This window comes from Martes martes (genome assembly GCF_963455335.1).
Source record: "Martes martes genome assembly, chromosome: 8".
Lineage (NCBI taxonomy): Eukaryota > Metazoa > Chordata > Mammalia > Carnivora > Mustelidae > Martes > Martes martes.
Window position 1 is genome coordinate 52,908,516 of NC_137895.1, and position 10,642 is coordinate 52,919,157.

A 10,642-nucleotide genomic window follows, 5' to 3' on the forward strand; every position below is an offset into this window, starting at 1 on the left:
TGTAATGATATGAAAAATCATAGACTATGAAATATTCACAGGACTTTAGTAATCTCTTACTAAAACTATTCGAGAGATGAGCTAAGGCATAGAGGAAATCGATGAAGGCCACACATATATGCCAGGCCTGGAAACCTTTTCTCCCCGTTGTTCTGAGCTTCTTTCCTTAGAACATCACTGTATCTTAAAAATGATACATGTGGGGGCACCTAGGTGGCTCAATCGGTTGAGTGTCTGCTTTCGGCTCAGGTCATGATCCCAGCGTCCTGGGATCGAGCCCCGCATTGAGCTCCCTGCCCAGCAGGAAGCCTGCTTCTCTCTCTCCCACCTCCCCTGCTTGTGTTTCCTCTCTCGCTGTCTCTTTCTGTCAAATAAATAAATAAAATCTTTTAAAAAAATGATACATATTTTCCCCATATATTTGTTTCCTCATTCATTTAATGAGCAGATTAGACATGAACTTCTGTAAGATCTGCAATAGTTTTAGAATTCTCAGTATTGGTTCACTTTGCATTATTAAATATACATTAGGCCAGTTTAGTTGTCTATATAGTTGAAATTGCAGAGACATGTAATGGAAAGTAAAGAAATTGAGAGGGAATGTATAGTCAAGACTCAGAACATACTTTATTTCTGACAGGTTTTAGTTCTTTTTGGCAGATCCATCGATTTTCTGTGTCACAGTACTCAGAAACAATTCCTGTCTGTGAGATGAAAACACAGCTGCTTTCTTGAGTAGAACCAGTAATTTGTAATCTGTGGAGCAAAAGAAAAGCTTCCCTTAGTGTTTGGGATTTTCTCACATAATCAATTCTCTTCATGTAGCCAGTGTCTCCTGTAAATTTCGGGAAACAATAGGACGCTAAATTATTAAGTATAGCATAAGTACACAGTCACAAATATAATGGTATAAATTTTTTAAAAAAAATATTTCATTTATTTATTTATTTAGAGCACAAATAGTGGGAGGAGCAGAGGACAAGGGAGAGAAACTCCCAAGCAAACTCCGTGCTGAGTGTGGAGCCTGATGTGGGACTCAACTCTGGGCTGGACATGGTGCTCAATTCCATGACCCTGAGATCTGAGCCACCAAGGCACCCTGGAATAAACATTTAATTTAAAGCTCTATCAATCTTTGGAACTTGCAAGTTCATCTTCACTGGAAAAGCATCTCCTCTAACAAGAAGCTTCATAATAACATATACAAAGAAGACAAGCTTTGGAAACTGGGATTCTCTTCTTATTCTTATTCTATCATTAACATATCATGTGAAATTTTCTTTACTGAACTTCAATTTTCTTAAATATACAGGACATAACCACTAATATTTGGGGGAGGCATTGAGATGGCACCTGTGAAATTATGACAATGCTTAAATGAAGTATGTATTCAGCACACGTATTAAGTACGCAGTGAGTGAGGAGCATACAGGGTCTACAGACTTTGTATGCAGCTAGGAAAAGAGGCTTTCTTTGTGAGGCATGTGGTCAGAAGTTTCCTTTTTTCCCCATTCCAGATAGAGGTTGGTGGGTGTCTGCTTCAATATGCCATTAGTTCCAACAAGCAGGAGGTTTGGTGTTCACTGCTGGTGAGGGTGAGAGAGTAGAATCAACAATGGAATAGGCAGCATTAGGGTCAGGTGCCAGGAATGGGGTGAGTTCAAGACTCACGTATGTGTTTCAAACCAAGTGGAGTGGTGTCTGTGGACAGGGTTCTGTCACAGCTTTTCGTTGTTACTTCATTGCATTTCTTCATGCAGTCCTTTGGGCCTCAGTGGCCAATCTGTTTCTTCCCTAGTATCCGACACTCTTGTCAAATTATGAACTTCTCTCAAAGGGGCTATTGCCGAAGTCCACCATGTTTTATCTCTTCTATCTTTTTGACCCCTTCTTCAGCTTTCAAGATATCTTTTTTAATGCTCAGATGGCCAGGCCAATGACTGTCTTTCCAAGAGGCTATCAGTGGCTTCCCAAGCTTTCCTTGACCGGATCTCAGATTGGTTCTCTAACCTTATCTCATTTAATCCCTAAACAGTCCCGTGAGAAAAATTATCATCACCGTCTATTTCTCTCTGTACCAGCAAGCCAGGCTGAGAGTAAAATGAAAGCACAATCTGATGCCTTTTCTACTATAACCCGATACCTTCTACATTTATCTGATCACCGCCATCTTACTCAAAGCATCATTTTTATTCCAGAGTAAAATGGAATGTTCAGCTGAATTTAATTCATCCACTTTACCTATATTTCTGCTCAGAGACTCTTCAGTGTGTTTTCCAATTTCATTATGAACCTCAGTAAAATAAGTACACATACGTTAAATTGAATCAACCAAAATTAAACTTTACTGTATGTCTGAAAAATTAAAAGTAAGTCAATATTAAAATTTCATTTGTATGTAAAGTATAGGATATAATACCCAGAAAGCATATAAAAATATGAGGACAGATTTTTGTGTGTGTTTCTGTGCTGTGTGTGTGTGGTATATGTGTGGAATACAAATGGTGTATATATGTGTTGTGTATGTGTAGTGAGTACGTTTTGTGTGTGGTGTGTGTGGTATATGTGTGATGTGTGTTTGGTGTATGTGGGTGTTGTTTTTGGCGTGTTTTGCTCCGTGTGTTTGTGGTGTACATGTGGTGTGAGGATAGATTTTATTTAACAGAATGAGTATGCTTGCCTTTTCAGGACACTTACTTTATTTATTTATTATTTATTTATTTTAGATTTATTTATTTTAGAGAGAGTGAGAGAGCACACAGGGGGAGAGACAGAGGGAGAGAGAATCCCATGCAGACTCTGCTGAACACAGAGCCCAACATGAGGGTTCGTCCCGGGACCCTGGGATCATGACCTGAGCCTAAACCAAGAGTCAGACGCTTAACCAACTGCACCTCTCAGAACACTTACTTTAAAGTAGTATTTTAAAGAATCATATTTAAAAAATAGTTTAGAACATGGGTCAAACAATGTGAAATGTTCTAATGAAGCCAGCTTTTTTTCAATGTTTAACACTTTCCATATAATCACTACAGTTTAGATAAACTTGAACATGCTCCTGTGTTTTAAATTTCATGTTTTTTCTTCATGTTCCTCATGTTTTTTGAATGGTAAAAAAATTTTAACTATAATTAATGCAAATTTGATTGAATCAAAGACTAAAAAAATGTGACATAATATCTCTTCTGAAAAATTTATCAAAAAGTTCTTTTTTTAAAAGATTTTATTTATTTGACAGAGAGAGAGATCACAAGTAGGCAGAGAGGCAGACAGAGAGAGAGAGAAGGAAACAGGCTCCGTGCTGAGCAGAGAGCCTGACACGGGACTCAATCCTAGGACCCTGAGCCGAAAGCAGAGGATTTAACCCACTGAGCCACCCAGGTGCCCTATCAAAAAGTTCTTTACAGAAACATTATTGAATTCCTACATGCTTTTGCTTCTGATGAAAAAAAAATACTCTTCCCTTGTTGTACAATTAACCACGAATTCTGTTAAAATATGTAATTTACCTGTGCAGCATCAATCCATATTAATCAAGCCATATTAATCCCATTAATCAAGCCATATTAATCTCATTTCCTCAAATAACTGTCTCCTTTATACCACTAGTCAAAATACACAGCTGACCCTCAAACATGGGTTTGAACTACACGCTTTTATGCATTTCTTTTTGGATAAATAGAATACATTTTTCATTTTTATGCATTTCTTTTTGGATAAATAGAATACACTACTGTAAATGTTGTTTCTGTTCTTATGATTTTTAAATAACATTTTATTTTCTCTATCTTGTTGTAAGAATGCAATATAGAATACATATAGCATATAAAATATGTGTTAATCACTAAGCTTTTGGTGTGTCTGGGATCTGCACTCTGATATTTACTTTTTTCCCCTTCTTATATTTACTGTTTTACGGCTGATTGTGACCAACCAAGGCATGTTGTCCCACAACTTGAAAAACACTACTTAAAAATTTTTGCATGCTAAAAGCCACCAGCTAGAGATGTTTAATTTCATGTGTCCCTCCCAAAAAAGTTAGTCTGTTCCTTGTCTCCTCTAAAACCCCTTTGCAGATAAAAATAGATATTGCTATGATGTCTTTTCACATATGGAACTTTTCAACCAACCAATTTCAACATCATTCATCTTAGTCTATTCTGAACCTCTTTAAAATTTCTAAACTAAATTAAAACCACAAAACTCAATCTTCCATAACAGTATTTCTATCGTGAAATATAAACCCGGTATAGAGTGAATATTCAAATTAGCTGGTCTAATACTCACACATTTGAATTTAAAAATGAGCCATTTATCCACTTCCATTTCTTTTCTGATAATGTTAATCCAATCCAAAATAGCATTCCCTTTTCATTTATCCAGTTTTGTATGAGTTTCTACCAATGAAACGAAAAAAAAAAAAAGGTTGAATATTGAATTGGCATTAGCTATTCATGGTTTGCATTTTTCTACTTGTTCTCTAAACCAGAGTTCAAGTGTACCTAGTCTATGATACCTTTCCTAATTCCCCATCAGAGTTAATTATTCTTTCTTTGTGATATTATTATGTCTACATTTTTACTCATATTGTTGTATGCATCAAATTATATTCAATTATTTGCTTACACCTGTGTGTAGTCTCTCAGACTGTGAGCTTCTTGAAGTCAAATTTGCAACTTCTATCTGCATAGAACGTTTGAGCGAAAGCCGGAAGATCTTGGTATGGTTAGAAAAAAGTGATGAGTTTTACTAAGGTATCTTATTTAATTATTTACCAATTCTTCCTGATCTTGAATAAGCAGCAAACTGGATTCTTTTGTGGAACAATCAGTCAGACTGTCTTTCCAAGTGTTGGGAGCACGGGAAAGAAACAAGCATTTTTCTCGGAGTAGATGCCAGTCTCCTGGACACGTTAACAGATTTGGTTTCTCTGAGACAAACAGAAAGAAGAAATAAGTAAGTGTTATATTTCTATCCTGTCTCCACCCACCACGACTAAACATACATGCGCAGGTCATTGTAAATGCACAGAAGTCTCTGATTCTCACTGTGAGAACAACAAATGAATTTACTATAATTTGAGGTTTTTGAGACTTACTGTTCATTCTGGTATCAGGAAGTGGAAATTCATGACCATGAACTATATTGAGCACAAATGGAATTATAGTTATATTGAGCATCAATGGAACCATAGAATATTAGAATAGGGAAAGACCATCAATGTCATTTAAGCAGCCATGTCCTACTTTTTAATGCACTGACAGAATAATTTAAGTCCACATAATCAGATGGTGGTAGAAGTCAAAACTATTCCCGAGTTTCCTGTAATAATAATTCCTACTCATCACTAGGACTGACTCCAATATGTAGTTTTCCAAAAAATGTTTATTTTAAACAACATGTAAACTTCAAGGTAGATAATAATTGATTTCACTAAATTAATGACAAATTATACGGAAAATTTCTTATTGCCAAATTATCTATTTGCTAACTTCAGGCCAAAAAGGACAATAGTTAACTTTTTGACATGCTCATTAAGATTATCAAATATTTCACGTGAGCCCATAGTTTACTTTTTAATGTGTTATTTGACTATTAATTATTGAATATTCTAGCAGCAACTTCTCATGAGGGGACATGGGCTGGTGATTAAGATCATAGACTTTGATGTCTGGCCACAGGTGTAATTTCCGTTGTCACCTCTTACTAGGTGATTAAACAATTTGCTTATCTTTTCCATTTCTCAGTTTTGTCAAACATAAAATGAGAAAGATAATGCCATCTTAATGTAAGGTTTGGTATCTGTCAAATATGGGCTATTATTTTTAGGAAGTTCAAGCTACCAAATTACCTTTTGTTTCATTCCTGTTCTCTTGAACAGCCACTTGGCTTTCTTCTATTGATGAGTTTCGTCTTAAGAATATCACTAATAAGTAAGGAGAAACCATTAAGAAGATTAAATGCTGAATGTGGTGAAATGAATATGTTATATTGATCACTTTAGGAGACTGTATTATCTCAACAAGGCTGAATGTTGCTGGAAGATAAAGTGATAGCAATGTTGTAGCAAAGGGTCTAGAACACAACATATGTGTTAGAACACAGCATACATACACACACAAACAAACAAGAAAACACATGGAACAGTGAACTCACACAGACACTGACTTACCTGCTATCTACTCTTAAGTTGTTTATACTCCTGACCAAACTTTTTCATCTTCGAAATGAATATAATCATGCCTACCCCATGGGAGAGATTGCCTAGTGCATTCTGGAATTTAGTAGCACTTAAAAAACTGTAAATAGGGGAAATTTTTATTTTTCTTTGCCATTGTCATGTTTTTATTACAATTGTGATCATTGTCAGGTTCTGGGAGCACATCTGAAATACCCCATGAAGATGATCAGAACAATTGGGAAGAGAAATGTGAAAGGCTAAAGTTTGCAGAGGACGTTTGGGCCGAGCATTGTGTAAAACACTGTTTTGTAATTGTTTTTATGTATTAGTCTTTCACTAAGTTTGAGGTGGCCAAATAATGTTGATACTCTAGTATTTGTGACAGAAATAATAAAAGTATTCTGAAGCAAATGATCTTGAATCACTTACCTGAAACACTCAACCCAATCACAGTCAAAGTAAGAACAATAACTGCAGTGCAACCAAGTTTCAGAGCAAACTGATGCCAAGATGAACCTTGACAGATGTCTGAGAAGTTAAGAAAATACACTCAGTTAACCCAGTTGGGTACATCTGGTACAAAAAGCAAGGGCGTTTTGGATCACATATAGGCAGATTCAGATTGGGAGCTGGGAGCAGGGAAGAACATTTATCAGCCATACTAGGGTCCCAGGAGGTGGATTCTCAGTCAGATCCAGCTGAGAGTTTGCTCACTGATAAAACAGAAATATTTATGCTTGTCTTATGTACAAATGATCACTGTAATAATCAGGTGGGGTAGATGTGGAAAAGTTTTGAAAATTGCCAAGTGCTGTGTGAAAATGAAGCACATACCCTATTGCAGGGAGTAAGTTAAAGAATTTTGTTTAAAAGGATGGCCTTCGTCCGGTCAAGGTATTTTAGAAAGAGCTGTACTGAGGCTCTATTTTGTGTTAAGCACTATTTTAGGTTCCGGTGATATACAACAATTCTGTTCTTGGACATGGATTCCTCTACTTTATTGTTGTCTAAAACAATTATCTCCAACTTGAGTCAGATGCATGACATTAAGGAAGAGTGTCTTGTGAAGCTGCATATTATTTTCAGTATTTCAATGAATGTAACATAGCACAAACTTATGTCTACAACGTTGCATATTCTAACAAAATATCAAACACATTTGTATTTCTCTGTAATCATGTCATTTGTAATATATTGTATATCTCATGTTCATCAGAAATTGTGATTGTATTAATTAATGAAATGGGAGCCTAAATTAATCATAACTTTATCAATGTATTTTGGTTCTCAACATCTTTATTTGTTTAATTTTTAAAAAGATTTTATTTATTTACTTGACAGAAAGAGAGCACAAGCAAGGGGAGCGGCAGGCAGAGGGAGAAGGGGGCTTCCTGATGGGGTAGCTTGATCTCAGGACCCTGAGATCATGACCTGAGCCAAAGGCAGATGCTTAATCGATGGAGCCACCCAGGCAACCTGGTTCTAGACATCTCTAAAATTTTGGATTTCATAGGGAAAAATAATGAGAGTAATTTTCTAATAAAAATATTTATCCCATAATTCTTTCAGGTCTTGACTCCAGTGTCATCTCACCATCACCTTCTGTAAATATTCCACTTGATACAGTCCCCTCCCCCAAAACTAAATTCCACTTCTATTTTTTATTTTCTTCAATTGAACTTAATATCACATGAACTTTTTACATGTACTTAGTTCTTTGTTTATCTGTGTTTATAGTAGTATAATATAAACGTAATAAAGGAAAATATTTTTCTCTGTTTTGTTTACTGCTGTAGTCTCAGCACCAATAGCATGCCTGGCACATAGGAGGTGCTTATTTTTGAATGAATGAATAACCTCTAGAGGAATTTTGCCAACACCTTACATATTTTTCTAAGGGACTAAACCACTTGGCTGTGACAAAATAGGTCAATGCTTACATCTCTGTCTGGTTTTACTGACTCCTTTGGTTGTACTCACTATTTTATAGTAACCACAGCCTGAAAAATTTGGCCAAGAAGCTCAGCAGTGTTTTCACAATAAATGTAATATCAGGTCAATGGTTTTTAATGACACATTTTGTTGACTTTATTCTACTTTTTTCGGTTAACTTTCAGGATGATATCTTGTAGGATAAAAATATAATCAGACTAGACAGATTTTCTGGACCTACTGATTTGGGGTCATAGAGTAGCTTTTGAAGAAAATCTCCCAGCCTCTTTTCTCTTCCTTTTTTCTGACATTCCCTTTCAACACGATCTTCCTTTCTCTCCACTTTTGCTAGATCTAAATAGGGTAAAAGAACTCCTACTCTGTCCCATAAAAAAAACTGTGGCTAAACCAAACCCCAACTGTAGTTATCAAAATCATTCAATTTCCCTTAACCACTATATGAACAGTATAGTGAAACTTATTTAGTAACCCCTAAACCTTTTTTCCCAATTTAGAACATTGATAATTTAATAGTTGCAAACCTATACCAAATCATCCTAAAAGGATATAGCCCACATGCTTAGCACAACATGAAATGAATATCAGGTTAGATAAAAATCCCAATATTACATTTGGTTAGATTTCAGAAAGTCATGATAATTTCATATGTATTTTCAGCCTAGTTCCTAGTCTTTTTTCACCCATGTCCAGATCATGGCATCCCTCACCTATTACTTCACATTACACTTCCCCATTTTTTCCCCCTGCTACAGAAGAGTGCTGATTTCAACAAGTATCAAATAGGCTTGTTTGTTAATGATATTTTCCAGTGTCTCATGGCTTATCTTCTTTTAAACTATAATACTTTCCTTTTTTTTTAATATTTTGTTTATTTATCTGTTAGAGAGAGAGAGAGAGAGAGCGAGCATAGCACACAAGCAGTGCGAGCGGCAGGCAGAGCAGGCAGAGGGAGAAGCAGGTTCCCTGCCAAGCAAGGAGCTTGATGTGGGAGTTGATCCCAGGACCCTGGAATCATGACCTGAGCCGATGGCAGTAGCTTAACCAACTGAGCCACCCAGGCATCCCTAAACTGTAATACTTTTCAAGTATCAAGTTTCAAAGTCAGAAACTATCACGTTCTAATTATATTGAAGTCTTTGATCTTGAATATGATTTTCTTCCAGAAATTTTCTCCCCCTTCTCTTTGGAGAGGGAAAGATGTTAATCATTAAGCTTATTCTTTACATTGTGAAAAAATACTATAGAATTGAATTCATTGGAACTTAATCTTAGTATTTTGTGGAGGGATTTAGAATAAGGTAGGTTGCCATTACAGCAAGGTAGCAATGTGTCTGTAAAAATATTACTTTGTTTATATGTGTAAAATATTTCTTCCTTGTTTTTAAGGCTCAGTAATAGAAGTGATGTTCTATTTTCACACTAGTGCCTTTTTTTAAAAAAAATTATTTATTTATTTATTTGACAGAGAGAGTGAGTGAGCACAAGCAGGGGGACTGGAAGAAGAATGTTCCCCACTGAGCAGGCTCCTTGATGGTGGGTTCGATCCCAGGACCTTAAGATCATGACGGGAGCTGAAGGCAGACACTTAACTGACTGAGCCACCCATTTGCCCCCACACTAATATCTTGATAAAAAATGACATCTATAAGGTCTGTGCTTTTCTGCACAGCTATTGTTACCTACAGACAAACTATGCTGCACCACCATAACATAAACATAGGACTGCTACTCATCCTCAGAGCAGTGATTTAAAACCATAAGTACAAGAAGAAATTTTAACTCTGGAATTAAAGGTACCTACCTTGAGGAAGTGATGGGGGTGATGAACTTGTAAGGCAAGAACCCCTGGATAAGTTTAAGTCAGCATATACTACTTGTCCATCCATTGCAAACAGGGGCATATGGCACTGAACTTGTGTGTAAGGGCAGACTCCAAGTTCTGTGAGTCATGATCAGCAAAAGGAAGTGCCCAGTCTGAAATGCTTTGTTGTTTCTCTTGTATCCCTTCCCACCCACACTTTTAGCTGTGGGTTTTCTCTGTAAATTAGTGAGGCAATCCTCTTATTGGGTGTCCAATATACTTAGATATGTAATATCTACCTTGCTTAATTACCTGGTCTGTTTGACAAAATTTGGGCAAAATTTTGTCGTTGTCCTTCTAACTGTTCCTTTTGAGTATCTTTCTCAGGGTCAGAACCAGGATGAGGCAAAGGAGACATTCATCCAGGGTGCACATTTAAGGGACTCTCCAAAAAGACTCAGTAATCAAGAGAAATAATAGTTAATTCAATGTTGCAAAAAATAAACATTCATGCAAAAAGTGCAAGATGCCTTTTAAAAGCTCTAAATTCTTCCTGAAATATTTGTGTTCCAAATAAAGTTGCAAACTATGGAAAAGGGCATCTAAATGTGGAAACGGCTACTTATAAGATAATTAAAAAAAAGCATCTATAAACCACTCTTAGCTTAGTTCTAAAGGCACTCGTGAGTATAACAAAGTTTCTATAT

General features: G+C 36.2%; 1 protein-coding gene across 2 annotated transcripts; it reads right to left on the reverse strand.

Moving 5' to 3' along the window:
- Positions 1-608: 608 nt before the first annotated feature.
- On the reverse strand, positions 609-10,105 carry KLRB1 (killer cell lectin like receptor B1; the record flags this gene model as incomplete). Of its 2 annotated transcripts, none has more annotated exons than XM_080812333.1 (6): positions 9,936-10,105; positions 6,611-6,709; positions 5,852-5,926; positions 4,776-4,930; positions 4,288-4,397; positions 609-756 (listed from the first exon to the last, which is right to left on the reverse strand). In XM_080812333.1, the coding sequence occupies exons 1-6, from the start codon at positions 10,033-10,035 to the stop codon at positions 609-611; spliced, it is 687 nt and encodes a 228-aa protein (XP_080668459.1). In that variant the 5' UTR covers positions 10,036-10,105. The 2 variants fall into 2 exon arrangements, with proteins under 2 accessions (XP_080668459.1, XP_080668460.1); XM_080812334.1 differs by having other exon boundaries at positions 610-835; positions 9,936-10,064.
- Between the last annotated feature and the right edge of the window lie 537 nt (positions 10,106-10,642).